At 39.8% G+C, this 17,754-nt stretch overlaps 3 protein-coding genes across 5 annotated transcripts; 2 read left to right on the forward strand and 1 right to left on the reverse strand.

The window, feature by feature from the left end:
- Window positions 1-880: 880 nt before the first annotated feature.
- On the forward strand, window positions 881-7,622 carry LOC103716418 (O-fucosyltransferase family protein). Its single transcript, XM_008804400.5, has 10 exons — window positions 881-1,526; window positions 2,966-3,028; window positions 3,125-3,206; window positions 3,367-3,440; window positions 3,584-3,672; window positions 3,772-3,975; window positions 6,174-6,435; window positions 6,669-6,896; window positions 6,983-7,180; window positions 7,271-7,622. The coding sequence occupies exons 1-10, from the start codon at window positions 1,269-1,271 to the stop codon at window positions 7,478-7,480; spliced, it is 1,668 nt and encodes a 555-aa protein (XP_008802622.2). The 5' UTR covers window positions 881-1,268; the 3' UTR covers window positions 7,481-7,622.
- Window positions 7,623-7,755: 133 nt separating this feature from the next.
- Window positions 7,756-16,036, forward strand: LOC103716385 (agamous-like MADS-box protein AGL65). Of its 3 annotated transcripts, none has more exons than XM_039134322.2 (12): window positions 7,756-8,623; window positions 8,714-8,998; window positions 9,414-9,473; window positions 9,578-9,596; window positions 10,451-10,515; window positions 10,597-10,612; window positions 10,714-10,775; window positions 12,244-12,340; window positions 13,228-13,272; window positions 13,385-13,512; window positions 14,214-14,565; window positions 14,670-16,036. In XM_039134322.2, the coding sequence occupies exons 2-12, from the start codon at window positions 8,814-8,816 to the stop codon at window positions 14,679-14,681; spliced, it is 1,041 nt and encodes a 346-aa protein (XP_038990250.1). In that variant the 5' UTR covers window positions 7,756-8,623; window positions 8,714-8,813; the 3' UTR covers window positions 14,682-16,036. The 3 variants fall into 3 exon arrangements, with proteins under 3 accessions (XP_038990250.1, XP_038990247.1, XP_038990248.1); XM_039134319.2 differs by having other exon boundaries at window positions 15,573-16,036; XM_039134320.2 differs by having other exon boundaries at window positions 8,782-8,998; window positions 15,573-16,036.
- A 186-nt stretch (window positions 16,037-16,222) lies between these two features.
- On the reverse strand, window positions 16,223-17,314 carry LOC103716384 (chlorophyll a-b binding protein 4, chloroplastic-like). Its single transcript, XM_008804356.6, has 3 exons — window positions 17,121-17,314; window positions 16,600-17,015; window positions 16,223-16,528 (listed from the first exon to the last, which is right to left on the reverse strand). Exons 1-3 carry the CDS (start codon window positions 17,312-17,314, stop codon window positions 16,395-16,397), a joined length of 744 nt encoding a protein of 247 aa, XP_008802578.1. The 3' UTR covers window positions 16,223-16,394.
- Between the last annotated feature and the right edge of the window lie 440 nt (window positions 17,315-17,754).

Raw genomic sequence — 17,754 nt, forward strand, 5'->3', positions numbered from 1 at the left:
AGCATGTGACACTATCATACTAGATTTCTCTGCCATCTTTAGCTAAAACTATAAGATATCATTTTTGTTTAAACCAGCCACGCCGGGCTTGAGAAAAAAAAATGTCAAATTTTAAATAGGTTCGACTTGAACCCAACTGAAAATGAATGTTGTTTAGACCTAGGGTCTGAACTTATGATCAGCTCTAATTACACTGTACTGCAAAGTTCATACTGCACCTGGCCAATGTTTATATGAACTTAATTACATCCAAATCCGATGCAACTCCGATGAATCATTGGGACCAATGAAGCCAGGCACAACATTATGGAATCGAAATTGAGAACAAGAAGTTCAAGCGAACAAAATACTATCCAACAGATCTATTCAGACCTTGCAAAAAATATTTAGATCTCAACTCCAACCAACTCATGGTACGAGCTCTAGATCTATAAGAAACTATTCAGTCGATATTCATTTGTCTTGGTCTCTTCCCATGTTCAAGTGGCTAAAGAAGATTTTAAACTGACTTTTTTGTTCATTGTAATTGGGTTAGTTCATCATTGATTGTAATAGCTGCAATTTTAGAAGATCATATCCAACTCAATTTGCCCTATCTTGGCTTGAGACTCATACCCAACACATAGGTTTTAACCTTGGATGTAAGTAAAAGTCTACGGTTTAGCCGAGAGTAACATTGGTGGTTTGCAATAGAGGGGTGCAATTAACTTGCTAATGTTTGGAATCTTCCATTTTTACAAGGTTTGTACAGCGAGTATCCCAATCATTACCATACCACACAAGTGTGACCTTAACTTTTGGCTATCTATCCTCCTAACTCTCTAGATCTCCCCAAAAATAGTGAAATCCTTACTCGGTGGCTGTGATCCAAGGCCATGCTAACGATAAGATATCCTTCTTTTTTTTTGTCTCAAGAGGGATTTCCTTCATGAAATTTTCTCCTGGGAAGCACCACGAGCCCACCATTCTGGATGAACCCAAATGATGGATCCTGTGGGGGGCCAACGGCTAGTGTCGGTGCTGGCACCGAGGATTACGACCAGCCTACCGTCGGCTGCTCATACCAACTCAGCAAACACCCTTCTCCGCAAATCATCATCGAACAAGTCAAACACTGAGAATTTATACGACCGTAACGACGAGGCGGAACTCGGAAGGGCCCCGCGAAAGCGACACCTACCCAATTTCATGGTTTCCGTTGCTCGGCCATCAGTGCGTGGGATCCGAGGAAGGGGACACGGAGCATTAGAGGATGGCATCGCGTCTCCATGAGCTTACCCACTCGGCGTACTCATCTCGGATCTAGGATTAGGGTTTGGAGCGGGCGGTCGAGCGCTTATTCCCTCGGATCGGAACGAATTAGGGGCCGGCGGCGGCGGCAGCGGAGGGCGGCGATGCTACGGTTGTGGTGCCAGTATCAGTCACAGAGGGGTGGGGCGTTCGCGGCCCTTCTGGTGCTCCTCCTCCCGGTCTTCTGCCCTTCCCTCTTCTCCCCTCTCGGCCATGCCTCTCCTTCTTTGTTCTCGGTGAGTTCTGCCCTCTATCACCCACTTTGTTCCTTTCTGGAATCCTTGCGATCGAATTGATTCAGAAATTTAGTGGACGGTAGTCTTTTTTATCTGAATTCTTCTGTGATTTCTTCGTTTTTGGGGTTGTCGGCGATGTTGTGTCATAAAGGTGATGGATTTATTTCCTGTACTAGCCATTAGATCTATTTATAATATAACTAACAGTTGTAATGTCGGCTTCGGCTTTGAGTTTGAGAGATTTGGTGTAGCGATCTACGAAAAAGAGTCTCTTTTGTAGTTCTAGTGTGGTGGAGAATTTTAGTCAGCAGAGAAGAATATTAACGTTAAAGCTTAAAGATGGTGACTTCGTATTGGACCATACTCTCAATTAGCTTGAATGCACCAGAATAACAGGGCTAAAACTTGAAGGTGATGATTTCCTATTAGGTCGTATAACCATCAATTACCTTTTATGCACACTAAAATTTTGTTTATAGTATCCGGGCCTAGTTGATTGTTAATTAGTGGTTAGCAAGTGGATCCAGAGAGCTGGATGATCCGAGGATAAGATTTCTTGGGGCTCCATTTAATCTGTTTCATCTAGTGGCTTGCAATGAATGTACTATCTTTGAGAAGGATTTGATTTGGTTGTGGGTGCAATTAATTGAATGAGTTATTTTGTAAAGGGATTGAAGTTCTCAGAAAATGTACCACTATTGTTAACTAGTTATTTTTGTAAAGGTTTGGTTGTCAGTAGGGGTAAATTACAAACCTGTTCAGAGTTCAGTTATCAAAATTTGGCTCTGCATCTCATGCTTATTTTTAAACTAAGGTTTGATATGTCCAATTTCTTTTCATTTAAACATGTTAGGTAAACTGGCTTTATGTCCATGCTGTTCGGTGTTGATTTTGTAGGAGAGATTGCAGTTAGTTCATCTTCTGGTCTAGATGTATTTTTGGACCAGATCCACCTTCAGGAAACGTAGAGCTAGTTGACAATGTGATCCCAACCCTATATTATGATGTGCTTTTCATTTGTTGTTTAAGTTGCAACAGTTCTCAAAGCATATAAATTTTTTTTAAAGGGATTTTCATGTATGCTTTGCTGGCTTAAACGTATATAGCTTGTTCTTTAATTTTTGAAGATTGCATGGATCACATACTTAATACTAAATGCACTTAAATGTGTATATATAGTTTATTTTTTTATTTTTGAAGATTGCATGGACCATGTACTTACTACTAAATGCTCGAATCTCTTGTTTCAGTAGTTTGAGTTGTTTAACTCTTTTTCTCCAGGATTTTAGTAGGTTGCTTTGTGAGCAACAAAGTGTAAACAATTTTGATGCATATAGGTTTTGTTTGCATGTGTAATTTTCGTGTATTCTTGCTTGCACACGAGTATTTATGCTCTTCTACGTAGGATCCTAATATTATGGTGGAATTCTTCCTTGCAGGAGTGGAATGCTCCTAAACCTAGGCATATATCTCTTGTGAAGGGCGCTTTACAACGTCAAATAGTGAGTAGAAGCTGTTGAATCAGCAGGAAAATTCTTTCATTGAGCTTATACATCACTGTGTACTCGTGGATCTGATTTTATCCCTTTCCTCTTTAGTCGAATGACCAGAAGTCTGAGATCTGGGCCCCCTTGGCACACCAAGGATGGAGAACATGTATTGAATCTGCAAATAACCCCGGTAAATGCTTGATAAAAGCAAGAGTTCTATTACTTTCATACCTTAAGTTAGAAAAGAGGTAGTTTTGGGTACTTTTTGCTTGTAAACAAGATGCATTAGATCTTCATGAAGCTCTTTTGTTTCTTCAGACATTTTATTGTACATTTTGATCAATTTGCAGTATCACTGCCTGCTAAGTCAACAGGATATATTCAAGTATTCCTTGATGGCGGGTTGAACCAACAGAGAATGGGGGTAGGCTATTGATGTCATTTGAGTCATCTGAGTGGAGCCTTTGATATATGAACATAGGTTTTTTGTATAACAGTAACCATATGGGTGCTGATTTTCTGGGAAAGTAAGCCATGATTTACTTATGGTAAATTTTTGTCTTATAGATTTGTGATGCAGTTGCTGTTGCTAAAATCCTAAATGCAACTCTTGTGATACCTCACCTTGAAGTGAATCCTGTTTGGAAAGATTCAAGGTACCTCTTAAGTAGCATCTTGTTCTTGATGTTCTTTCAGTTGTAAAGTATGGTATCTGGATGAAGAGCCTGTAAATTGACTTGCATCTGCTTTTGCAGCTCGTTTGAGGAAATTTATGATGTGGATCACTTTATTAATGTCTTGAAAGATGAGATATCAGTAGTTAGGGAATTGCCTCAAGAATTCTCATGGAGCACAAGAGAGTATTATGCTGTGGCTATTCGAGCTACTAGAGTTAAAACTGCTCCTGTACATGCTTCAGCTTATTGGTATCTTGAGAATGTTCTTCCAATTGTGCAGAGGTTCGTAAAAAAGATGAATATTATATTGGTTGCTGACAAATAAGTTACTGATAAAGCTTCTATAGTCATCTAAAATTTTATGTTTGTTCTCATTTTGTTTTGCTATTGTTTTGATCATTCTTGATGTTAACTCTCTATTGCGAGATGTTGTAGATTGCCATGTTTGTTACTGTTTGATTGGTGATGGAAATGATAAAAACTACTATTATGAATTATTTGGGCCATCTGATTTTGGAAGTCAGCAGCTTTGTCATATCTGTATGGTAGATTGCAACATTTTATTCATCAAGAAGAAGATTTAATCCTTATCTATCCAAGTTAGTGAACTTTATGTAGTGGGATATAAAGCTGGTCCTTCAGAAAACATCTGCTTTGGTTTTCCAGCACTACCTAATATGGTTCTCTTTTTTTCATTTTTTGTCATTAGCTCATGCTGATGTTTTTTTTGTTTCTATCCTTCATTGACACCCATCACTAACATGACTTCATTGTGTAGTAAGAATGCTCTTGGTAATTCTGCTTTGCCTGTCATAGGCATCAAAAGTCAATTGTTCAGTGGAGGATAGATTTATGACATCTTTTCATACAATTTTCTTCTAGATGTGCTTAGGCAAATTTCTTCCCTTCTATTGATTCTTCTTTTCTACTTTTGACTTGCAGAAATTCAAACTCCTTGTTGGCTAATCTTCCAGTCTCCTTTGCACATGACTAATCCATTTCAATTAACTTTGGTTCCCTTCACTTAAAATGAAGCAACTGATCGGCTCCCTGCCATGGATTCTTTTCTAAATTTCCCCTTTACAGGCTTCAAGCTCAACTTTCTCATCTAATATTTGCATAGCATATGCACCCTTTTTGCCTCCTGTCACAGATATCAATGAGCTCGGTTGACTACAATTTCTTTCCATTCTTAAACCCAAAATTTACAATGAAGCTTTCTTTCCATTCTTAAAACTCATGCCGGCAAAGTGAGATTGGACGTATGGCCTACCCATGAAATTGTATGTTTACACTGGGCTTTGTTGGCCTTTAGGACTTCAGTTTGCAGTATTGGCTGTCAGTAAATCTTCAGCTAATTATCATATTCCTAAACTTTCTTATAGAATGATATCACCATACAGATCCATTCATCTGGCATTTCCTTTATTTTGAAATTATATCACCTATGTTATTTACACTCATATTTTCATAATTTTATGTACTTATTCTATTTCATCTGGTATTTGATGCCTCGTCCTTGTGGATCATTTCACAGCTTTCTCCACTTATTCTGTTCCATTACATTTGCTATATGTGATGCCAACTGTGGATTTCCTTTTAACAGAGCTCTGTTTTGCATGATCTATTAGCAATCATATTTCTTGCAGTTCTCAAAGTTCATGGAGACAAAATCCAAGCTAAAGAGATATAAGGGAATAACTTGAAGAATTCACCTCAGGGTTAAATTTGAAGGGAAGCCGCCACAAAAATTAAAGTTTGCTGCATGCTTAAGATAAAATAAATAGCTAACATTGTAGGATCACTTCCCTGATATGTTACCTTCAAAATCAATACCTCAACCAATACACTACTTGCTACTCAAAACACCTATGAAGGTTCCTTGAAGCAACCTGACAAAAATTGACGTTTGCCTTATGATCATTAATCGTCCATACCATTTGTCTCACCGTATTGTTTAGCTTGAAGTCAGCTCTAGAACAAGTACTCACACATAAAATGGATATGTGTGCAATGAGATGTGTCTAATTGAATTGCAGCTTTTGTGCTATGTCAAAACACTCAAGTCTTAATCTCTACTGTTACAACACAAACTCCTTTGAGCCTTTACCCTAGTCTCATACCCTAATCCAATTGTTCATGAAATTGAATGGATAACAGGGGCCCACCAAGTATTCCTTGTTGACTAGAAATCATTTGCATTTCATATGCCAGTTCTAGACTTTTACAATTGTTAAATTCGATGAATAATCCGTATTACAGAACTATAATAAAATTTTGTAAGCAAAGATGATTCACATAATTACTTTTACCTGTTACTACTATCAAGTTGCAGTTGATTGATTCACTTGCTGTAACTGAAACACAACTTTCATCATATGAGACCTAATCTATCTTATACTGCATATGGTCTAGTTATTTGTTTCTTTCATAGGTATGGTTTTGCATCGGCGATCTTACTCTTGTTGTTATTTCTTCAGTTATGGGATTGCTGCCATTGCGCCCTTTTCACACCGCCTGGCTTTTGATAATTTGCCTGGGGAAATTCAACGGCTACGTTGCAAGGTCAACTTCCAAGCATTGGTTTTTGTTCCTCATATCAATGCTTTGGGGGAGGCCCTTGTTAAACGCTTGAGGTATCCAGTCAGCGTACACTCTGATGAATACATACAAGAGGTTGTGGATGAAAATGTCCCTGTGGCATCAGGAAAGTTTGTGGTGTTGCACCTTCGGTTTGACAAGGTATTCTTTTCTTGAGAGCAGTTTGATGAGGTATTCTTAATGCCACGGTCTGTCACTATAGCATTTAAAATTCACTAAAAAGAAATATGGGAATTCCAACACAGTTTAACTAACCAATCTGATATAGTTCAAATAAGGCCTGTTGGTCCTGGTTATAGCAATGTATAATTGAGTCCAACCACTGACTACAGTCTGTTCTGCAGTGAAATTTCTAACTTAATGACAATGTTCAGGACATGGCTGCACATTCGGCCTGCGATTTTGGCGGTGGTAAAGCTGAAAGGCTTGCTTTAGCAAAGTACAGGCAAGTGATTTGGCAAGGGAGGGTCTTGAACTCCCAGTTCACTGATGAGGAGCTGCGAAGCCAGGGTAGGTGTCCATTGACTCCTGAAGAAATTGGATTGCTGCTGGCTGCTTTAGGCTTTGACAGCAAAACTCGTCTCTACCTTGCTTCTCATAAGGTACGACATACTGACACCTTGTTATAAGAAAATTTTCTTCCCTTCTAAATCGAATATTCAAATGCCAATAGTGTGATATGCTATAGGTATATGGTGGGGAAGCCAGAATTTCTAGCTTGCGCAAGCTTTTCCCATTGATGGAGGACAAGAAGAGCCTTACTTCTGAAGAGGAACTAGCTAAGGTTGAAGGGAAGGCTTCCCTTCTAGCTGCTGTGGATTACTATGTGAGCATGCACAGCGATGTGTTCATTTCTGCATCTCCTGGCAATATGCACAATGCTGTGGTAATTTTTTTTCGTTTACTCTACTGTTACTTATTCTTGTTTGCTCTCATTATGCCAAAATTCCTGACTGAGGCTTTGTTGTGGTTTTAGGTGGGCCATCGGACCTATTTGAACATGAAGACCGTAAGACCAAACATGGCTTTGTTAGGACAGCTCTTTCTGAACAAGAGCATGGAGTGGTCAGAGTTTCAACGGGCGGTCCGAGCGGGGCACAAGAACAGACAAGGGCGGATTCGGCAGAGGAAGCCCAAACAATCCATCTACACATATCCCATCCCAGATTGCATGTGTCAGCAGTGAAATTATTTGGTTTATTTCATTTGTGTCGCCCATGAGTTATTACCATGTTGTACGTAAAGATTGAAAAGACATATTCCTTAGCTACTCATCGTTACCTTCTCTAGATTCAATAATCAATTCCTTGTGTATGAATTTACTCCCACATGATACCGATCTCAACAAATATTGTTGTTTTTTTTTTTTTTTTGGTGCACCGGCTATTCACTACAGCTGTGAGTACGTCCAGAATAGTCACAGTATAAAACATGCTCTAATGCCACCGGCACATGCTTCAAAATCTGCTATAAGTTGGTCCCAAAATGGTGTGCTGCATAAGAGGCGATTCAGTTCGTTACACTGTTTGCTTTCCGAAAGACATGTGCGACGCGGAAAGAGTTCAGCTCTCGGAAATATTGTTGTTTCAGTGCCTCCGACCTGCTTATCATCCTACTGCGGGGTGTCTCTGGCCTGTAGAACCTGATGACCCATATTTTGACTCCTTTTCAATCCAAAAACACCAAACTACATGAACCTTGCCAGCAGCATCCGTTCCAAGACTCGTTGCAGTTGTTATTGCTAATTTTGTATCTGCACAGGTTAATCTCAGTCAATCAGTGCCCTGTCCCATGTATCGCAGCAATGCACAAAGCTGATAAACAAAGCAGTTCTATTAGTACCAACTTCTATGGTTTCACTCTAGTTTTCTGCGTCCTTTTATTTTTTTCGGATACTATCAAACCTCTATTCAGAGAGCAGTAGCACAAGCTTGAACGAGAGCGAGTCCTCGATGGATGGGTGAACTTAGAATTGCGATATCTTCGTATTTATGGCCCACGCATGGTTATGGGCGCAGCAAGCAATAAGGGCCGGTCGTAAATGGGCCCTTTTCGTTTAATTTGCGCGTGGTTTCGGCTTGTAACGAGGAGAGAGGGAGCGAGAGAGAAGTAAGCGGGACCCTTCCCTCCCTGGTCGGAGGGCAAGCGCTCCCGCTTCTTTCGCTCCCCCCCACTGTTCTCGCTCCTCCGCCGGTCCTTCCCATCTAACTCCTCCTCCATTCTCTCTCTCTCTCTCTCTCTCTCTCTCTCTCTCTCTCTCGTCCTCCCTCTCCCCTCCCCCCGTCTTACCCAATTTGTTATCCTTATGGCTCTCTTACGTTTGATTCCGGTGATTTCTCTTCTCTTGGTTAAATCTGTTGAATGCAATGTTCCATAATTTTTTTCGTTATATGGAATTCGGGTTTGATTGTTGTTGTAGATGGATTCTTGAGTCCTGGGGGAACACGGCACTCAATTTCTTGATCTCTGGTTTTTGGAATACTGTAGAAAAGGTGATAAAGAATTAAGGTGATTGGAAGATGGGAAGGGTGAAGCTGAAGATTAAGAGATTGGAAAATACCAGCGGGCGGCAGGTGACATACTCGAAACGGAGAGCCGGGATACTGAAGAAGGCTAAGGAACTGTCGATATTGTGTGACATAGACATTATACTTCTTATGTTCTCGCCCACTGGAAAACCCACAACTTGTCTCGGAGAACGCAGGTATATTGCTGCCGTCCCTCTCTTGATGCGCCTTTTTAACCCTATTGTGTTGTGTTCGAACGTCGTCTCATTCGATCCTGCTAGGCTACCATGCTTGCAAATTCGAACTTTTTGAAAGCCAAAGCGGTGTTTTAGTATGTTAGTGAAATAAAATTACATGGAAAATAAAGAATCCAAAACAAAGGAAAACAGGGCAAAATTTGAATCAGATTATGGTGTAATTAACTGAACAAGCATATACAGTCTTGATCATGGACATGATTGAAGGAAGTTCTCTTCTAGTGGGTTGGTAATATTTACCGGCTGATGACATCTTTCCTTAATATCTTCTTGTGATTATATTTTTACTCATCTATATGATATCATAAGTTTTTAATATTTTTTCTGGCTCCGACATTATTTACTTTATTGTCAGCAATATAGAGGATGTGATTGCAAAGTTTGCTCAACTAACTCCACAGGAGAGGGCAAAGAGGTGGGGGAGAACTCTTTCTTGATTTGCTTGTTCTTTTTCCTTGCATCTGGATTAAATCTTAATAACTAACTGACTGGTACTCTTTTTTCTGATTTTTTGAATAGGAAGCTGGAGAGCCTTGAAGTAAGATCGCTTATTATTTCGTTTCGATTTGCATACACAATATGCATATTTGTTGGATTTTTTTTATTCTAAATATTTATCAGAGATTATAGAGATTTAAGCATCTATTCCTCCAGTAATATCAAGAATTCCATATAAACTCCCTAAGTGTCGTTGTTCCCATAGATTTAAGAAAAAAAATTAGGCTACAACAGATAAGCCCCTGCATGTATAAGCTATTTATTGTGCCAGAATTCACAATGAAAACATGCTTTTTATGTCTAAGAATGGGGTATGTTGGACGGAAAGCTCAAATGTAGTTAATCTATATCTAAAATCTTGTTCCTTTCTATCCGACTATAGTCTACTCTTATTACCTTTTCCACCACCGTTGCAAAATCTTCGTTTTTTCATCATTCACCAATACAATTATCCTTTTGGAGAACACCTAGTGGTGGTGAGGGCAAGTGCTGCTCAGTTTGAGTGAGGAATAGGTGGGGGTGATGTGGGCTTGCATGGTTCAGCAGTGATGAGCAAGGGTGCCTGGGGACTGGCGGCATGGCTGTAATAATGGTCAAGGTGTAATAGCTGTGATGAAGAGATGCCCAGGTTGTTGAATAGTGATTGAAAGGCAATAGTGGAGAGGCAGTTGAGGGGAAATGTGGCAGTCACGTTGCATAAAATATAAGTCATTTAGCTTTAGATGTCCAATTCACTTTAGAAAACAAATCTCGGTTCAAATCCTTGCCCAAGTAATGTTTGTGGGTTTTATATGTACATATTGTTGCTGCTAAGTTACGTGCATACAGGAAGTAAGGAAAAAAAATATGAATAAACCAAACTGTTCTTATGTGTAAAATTGATGTGAGAAACAGGCACTAAAAAAGACATTCAAGAAGTTGGATCATGATGTCAACATACAAGATTTTTTGGGTTCAAGGTATGAGCTCGCCCTTATAGTTGTTTGATATACTCAAAACCTGAAACTCAAATTCCTGATATTCTCCTCTTTTTGTTGCAGTGGTCAAACAGTTGAGGTACATGTCAGAAAGATTATGATTATAGATGTTGATTTGGTCTCTTAACTTGTTGTTTTTACTTTTTCATGTGTTAAATTTTGACTTTACTTTTAGCACAGGAGTTGACCAATCACTCAAGGCTATTGCAAGCTCAAATATCAGAAGTTCAAAAAAGATTGAGGTAATGTTTTGAAACTTCAAATAAGAATTCTGTTGTTTATTCATTACAATAGCTTAAGGTCAAGTAATGGCTATTAGCAGAGAGTGTGTGTGTGTGAGAGAGAGAGAGAGAGAGCACATGACATGTCTAGTTTGTTCTATGAATATGTGATCTTTCATTCTATCTGATTCCTCCCATGCTTGTATATCATAGACTGCACATGAGCTCTGTAACGCACTTGTTGGAGCCTTTTTCTTGTTCATATGCCCTTTATATTTGTATAGATTTGGTTTTCTTGCATTTACTCAAGCTTACTTTTATAAAAACTTAGGGATTTCCATTATAGCATCCTTGTTAGACTTGAACTGATTTGGGTCTGTTCAGATTTCTATGCAACCTAGGCCCAAGTTGCTAGCATTTTTTTAATAGGTTAGGCTCAAGCCCAACCCGAGCTCGAGCCAGCCCAGAAGCCCAAACAGGCTTGACTCAATCAAGCTTGAGCATGCCCGACTCGGGCCTAAGCTTGGCACAGTGGGGGTGGAGTTACCCAATACTGGCCAGCAGCTCTTGGGAAGGGACAAGGGGGGAATCAGGAGGGGGATGGAGGAGGGAGGGAGGGAGGGAGGGAGGGGGAGAGAGAGAGAGAGAGAGAGATGGGAGGTGGAGAGGAAGGAATGGGGGGAGGGGACGGGCAAGAGGAGGAGAGAGTGGAGATAGGAGGTGGAGAGTAAGGGTGGGGGAAGGGGGATGGGCAGGGGAGGAGAGAGTGAGAGTGAGAGTGAGAGAGTGTGTGTGTGAGAGAGAGAGAGAGAGATGAGATGCGAGATGGAGAGGAAGGGTAGGGGGTGGGGATGGGTGGGAGCAAGGGGAGGGATAGGGCATCCGGAGAGAGAGAGAGAGGCAGATATGTAGCGTGAGGGGCTAGGGAGCGAGCTGACCTGGGTCAGGCTAAGTCGGGCTTTGGGTCACATTTGGGCCAAGCTTGATCTTCAACCGAGCCTCAAACTTGATTTGAAGCAGGCTTGGCCTGGCAATCCTTAGGTCTGTCGGGCCTAATTTAGGCTTTAAAAACAGTATGAATTTGATTATCCATAGGAGTTTTAGTAATGCCAGTTAATCTAGTACAAGGTCGGCGGAACCGTCCTAAGACGCCCAATTCGGAGCGTCCTGAGCTGTACCGGCGGTGGACCGGGACGGTTCTGGCAACAAAACCGAGACGCCGTCGCCGAAGGAGGAGAAGGAGAAAGAAAGAGAAGAAAAGAGAGAGCGAGCGGGGGAGGGAGGGAGAGGGAGAGGAGGGAGGTCGGCGGAGGGCCGTCGGAGGCCAATGCATATCTTAGCAAAAGACTATGAGATGTATACTAGATGATTTTTATCTTGATTTGGCATAGGAATGAATATACATTAGCATTAAATGTCCATTTCAGTTAGTTTTTATGATTCATTCGTGACTTAACTCATGCTTTACTTTTTTCTATTGTTTTTTCAGTTACTGGTCTGAACCTGAAAAAATCAATAGTATTGATCATATTAGGGCGATGGAAGAATCTCTAAAGCACTCTCTTAACCAAGTTCAATTGCAAAAGGTGCATGTTTTTCAGATTTATCTTATAGTTCCTATTGGTCTACAGCATGCATAAAATTTTTGACCATTTTGTATGCATAATTTAGTATGAATGCACAAATATTGAATAATTTTCTGTTGGATGTCATCAAAGTTGCCATTTTTTGATCATTTAGACTTCAGAGTACAAAGCAGCCCTATGTTGTCTACAATGGACAGTTCAATCACCTTATCATTGTTTGCATGTTAACTGCCTATAGTCCCTGGTGCCATAATGTCCCAAAGGCCATATCAATATTGTAACTCTGAAATCCTTAATATATTGACGATTCTAATCTGAATCCTTCACGAAAACTTTCTTCCTATGTCATTCCATAAGAATTAAACACAATGCCATTTTGACTGTTTCTCTTTCTTAAAATGAGAAATGTGATACCGTTGCATTTATTTTGGAGTTGTTGGAGAACTGGTAGGTTTAATTTATATATTGTAAATGCTTCTTATCTGCATGCTTAGTGTGGATTAGAGATTTGATTGTAGTCACATCTTTCCCTGTTCTTCCTTGTAAATTGATGCCTCAACTTTTTAGATGCTTTGAATTGTCAACCATAGCCAGTTGTGGTTATATAATCCAATCTTAACCTTCTACAGATATTTTCTCGTGTATGGCAATTTGTCCATGTTCCACTAAACCCATTTTTTTAGATCTATATAAAATTGGAGACATCCAAATTGGTTGAAGTAATATTTTTTAAAGTTAGTATAACAAGGTATGGTTAAAAGTTGTTAATTATATGTAGAAAGTGAATGTGGACTTTTATCAGTTGAAAAATTAATGTTGATTAATTTTATTATACGCTTTCTGCTTCTTTCTTCACTGTAACATAAGCTGATGGTAAATACTGACAGGAGAACCTTGGAAAGCAACTAATGTCACTAGAATGTGCTAGCCAGGTAAAGCACTTATCTAATAGTATAAATATCTGCTTCCACTTCCTCAAATTACGAAAATTTGCATGATCATACATTGATGTCTATAGAATATCAATCTTGTCTTGATGTGTAGTTCCAGAATGGCATCCATTTACCCTTGGAAATAGGTGGCGAGCAGCAATCCTCAAATATATCGTGGCTTCATGATAATGAAGGTCAACCCATGATGCTTCCAGAAGATACTAATTTGCCGCGACAGAGGTGAGCAAATTCATGATGACTTTGTTTTTAGTGATACTCTTCTATTTTCCTATGAATCTCTATTTTTTATTTGGTTCCCTAATGCATGAAATCAACTAGGAGTGTATTTGAAAAATATAATGACCCAAGTACACTGTAGAATCCTTCAGATTGACTTAACATTCATTAGGAATAGTAATAACTGTTCTTTTTATTTTATCGTGAAAATTTGGTATTCAAAATTGGTTGGTCAACATGGAAGCCTGCTTAGTTCTGTTTGGCTGATAGCCATATACAGTCTCCAATTTTCATATAGTAAATTGTTGGTTTAGTTCATATCAGATGATCTAAATCTGTGCAAAGATTTTTATATCAAGGATATGGATGGATCCTGTAGTGAGTCCATACTTTCAGCCTTGCAAAATCGCAGTAGTCATTAATTATGATTGAATTCAAAAATTGGAAGCCGATTGCTGGACACTATCCAGCTTTCAGGAGCTAAGTTTTGATTTGTCGAAAACTTGAGCTTCTAAAGGGGGTAGGAAGCTTCATCTTAATATGTATCTCACCATCAATTTGCAATATGGTGCCAACCATGTTTAAAGAATATTTATTTCATGTATTATAAAGTAGGATATTATAATCTTCTTTTCTTCAGGTAAAGTGTTTGCCACATGTCCATTTTATTACTGATATTTATTTTTTTTTCCTCTGTGGATCAGAGGGTGTGTCACAGAAGTTTCTCTTCAAGGCTTTCCTGGCTACTTAAGCACAGGGAAGGAAACAAAGGCTGATGGACAAATCAATGATGATACCTTGAATCAATTAGGCCAGAATGCATGCTTGGGGCTTCAGCTGGCAGGCCACTACCCATATTGCTCATATGGTCTGAATTTGCTTCATGAAAAGAAATTCAAACCTCAAGCAGAAGTTAACCTACAAGAAGCAACTGTAGATTACCAAATGAATAGCTTTGAGCCGCCCAGGCCCAGATATGATGCCAGCATTCAGACATGGGCTTCTGCATCGGGTTCTTGTGGTGTCCCTGTATTTTCTAACCACTCTTACCACCAAGTAAGTTCTTTTGTATTTACTTTACGTTTCTGTTTATGTCAATCTTTTGCTAAAATCAGTTGATATTGGTAATATGAATTACTAAAATGGTGAACTATGCACAGTGGCAACATTAGGCATATGAAATCATATGGTATCGAGAGTAACGAGAGCTTTTGAAATATATAAAGGACATGAAGGAGAGAGTACTACTAAAATAATTCATTCAAGAAGTGTATGCTTGTCAATCTTTTTTCAATGTTAAACTCAGGAAGCATGATTTTGCTGGTGACTGGTGTTGGCAAAATTTGCAATTCAGCTGTTGGCATAGATGAGATGCTTTGTGCCCTTTTTCTGCTGGATGCCAATTTCAGTTGCAGTCTCATGGCCATGACCATGAAATGGCGAGCATTTCTGTCAGCTACTCCTTGTCATATACCTCTTATCAACATTTTTCAATATGGCACCGCTTTTAATGATATGTTGGAAAAAATTGGAATTACTGTTGAAATGTGGATAAGGGTGGAGATTCCAAGTCTGCAAATTTGTAGTTCTTCTGCAGTGTGTTTGTAATCATGTGTAATGTGCAAGTTCGCTTTTGTTTTTAAAGTCTTACTGAAATTTTCTCTGCACAGCTGTATCAGTTTCAGAATCCACATGCTTAAGCCTTTTTTTGAGATTTTGACATACATTTGCAATCTCAGCATTCGCATTCACACATTGTTGTGTTCTTAATACTGCATTTTGCATCTTATGCTCAGACTTACTGGGCTTGAAACTGAATAGATTTATGTGTACAATTTGATTCAATTAATATCTTTAGATGATTGTGATTGACAAAGTTATTGTAACTCTCCGAGAAGCATAATTAAGATAGGTACCAGACCGCTCCCTAGGAATGCATGCTAAAGTTCGATTTCTAGGAACTATGGTGTCTCAAAAATTTTCCTGTTGCTAATGATTACTTAATCTGCAAATTGGTCTCTAATTTCAGTTTTTATTGAGGTTCTTTTGACCTTTTCTTGCAGCAACCCACCGGACTTCATGATGCATAGCATTTTTGCAGTGCTAACTTGGCATAAGCAGGCTTGCTAGCCTTAACCTCTGCAGAGTGGAACAACTCTCTAGTTGCTGTCGAGCTTTTTTCCCCTTCTTTTTCATACAATCCTCAGAAGAAAAGGTACATATACTAAATGAGAATACTAAATGAGAATATGTTCTCGTTGTTATACTTGTACAGGAACCTGGCTAGGATCAAAAAAGATTTACATGATGCTTCCTGGATCATCTTAGCCATCCTACCTCTCATAGAGCAAAATCCTTGTAAATTATATTATGACTGTGTCAACTTGGTCTGCTTTCGTGGCCGGAAGTGTTTGTTCTTGTAAATTATACGTAAGGTGCAGAGCTTCAAGACTGTAATACTTGTAAAAAGAGATACCCCAGATTGACAGGAGCTGTAAACTAAATTCAGATATTGCTGAATTTTATATATTGAATTCTCTTTCAGTACTCTTAACGTAAAAATGCTTTATGTGAATCTTAATACTTTAACGATATCTATGTTCTTCCCTTGCAATTCCACACTTTATGTCAACTAGTTTTCCTCATTTCTTTTTCAATGGTTATCCATTAAAATCTCGCACTTCCTTCGTGCTGTCTTAACTATAGTTTGTCATTGGAGAAGAACATGAACGAATTTACTCTCAAACGAAAGGTAAAAATAGGGAAGACAATGAAGATGGCATTACAATAATGTTCAAGATCCCTTGTGCATGTCTGTTACTTTTCTTTTGTTTCACATTGTGACCTCAAAAGGCCATCTAATCCTTGTTGCGAAAGAAAAGAACCTAGCCCTTGAGTGTTTGAATGATGGTGGTGTGCCATGGGTCAGAAATGTGTTGTAGGAGGTTGTCGAAGGGACCCTGACCAGTAACATTGTGCTGAATCACAAAACCCAGGAATGCCAGCATTGCTAATCTCCCTGCAACAACCAGGTTTTAGCAATCCATTCTATAAAACGCTTCTGATGGTTGATGATTGTTGGTAACTTACCATTTGCAAGCTCCTTCTCCTTGGCCTCAAGCGTGGGAGCGAAGTTGAGGGGGTTGAAGATGCCTCCAGGGTACCCAACTTTATTTGGTGGCAAGCTGTAGTTCTTGAAGATGGGGTCCTGGTTTACACTGCCTGGGTTCTTGATGTCCTGCCACCTTCTGATCTCCACATAGTGGAACAGAATGAATTCGATGACGAAGAGGGTGGAAGATGATGCAAAGTATTCTGCCTTGCCGGCCTCATACCACTCGGGAACATTGATGATCCCAATCTTGGTGAAGACCTCTGGAAGCAGCATTCCAGCGACACCGAGCATCGCCCACCGGCCATTGACAAGCTCTGCCTGCACATACCACTTCAAGTTTTCTGGATCCTCAGCTAGTCCAAGCGGGTCGAATCCATTATCCCCAGGGAGGCTGCAATTTTAGAAGACAATTTGAAAATAAAATAATTGTTGATGGTGTAATTGACATTATTTATGATCGAATTCGCGATTGCATTGGAGCCCTGATGGTGTTAACCTGCCGTTTAGGTAGGCAGGTGAAGGCAGGCCAGGGAGCCACTGGCCCTTCTTTGCTTCCACCTTGAATGAGTTCAAGGTGTTGGAGCGTGCGGTTTTGGCGGTGAGTTTGCCGGAAGAACCTGTGAGAAACCTGGGTTTTGATGCCTGAGGCCGGAAGACGGCAACTGAAGCATGGGCTGTGACTGTTGCCATCTTTCCTACCAACCAATCAATGAGCTCCGGCGAGGATTGAAACTGCCTGATGCTGGTGTTTCAGCCAATGACAAACAGGTGTGGGTGTTTTTGTGTTGCCCTTTCAGTCCTTTGTGTTTCAGTGGAGAGGTATGCTTGTGGTCTGAATTCATGGATGGAGTGGATGGTTGATGGTATGGAGGATTGGTTAGGATCTGCTGGGGTGTCAAGGGGACCAATAAGAACTTCTGGTCGTTATCCCTTCTTATCTAATTGCAGGATCCAAAATATCAGTTTAATCCATTCTATTGGCCGGAGAAAGCCATGTGGGACAACTCAGAGACTGGTTCTGGTCCTTCTTGCTAAGGGTTGGGCTAGAAAAATCTTGTGGACCCACCAGTTCTGTGGTGTGGTGCTATTGGTTTGAGGTTGGACAGAAGTAAAACCAAGAAGTGCAGCTA

Source organism: Phoenix dactylifera, chromosome 15 (genome assembly GCF_051530095.1).
Source record: "Phoenix dactylifera cultivar Ajwa chromosome 15, Ajwa_hap1_PhDact_Kaust_v1.1, whole genome shotgun sequence".
Classification (NCBI taxonomy): Eukaryota; Viridiplantae; Streptophyta; class Magnoliopsida; order Arecales; family Arecaceae; genus Phoenix; species Phoenix dactylifera.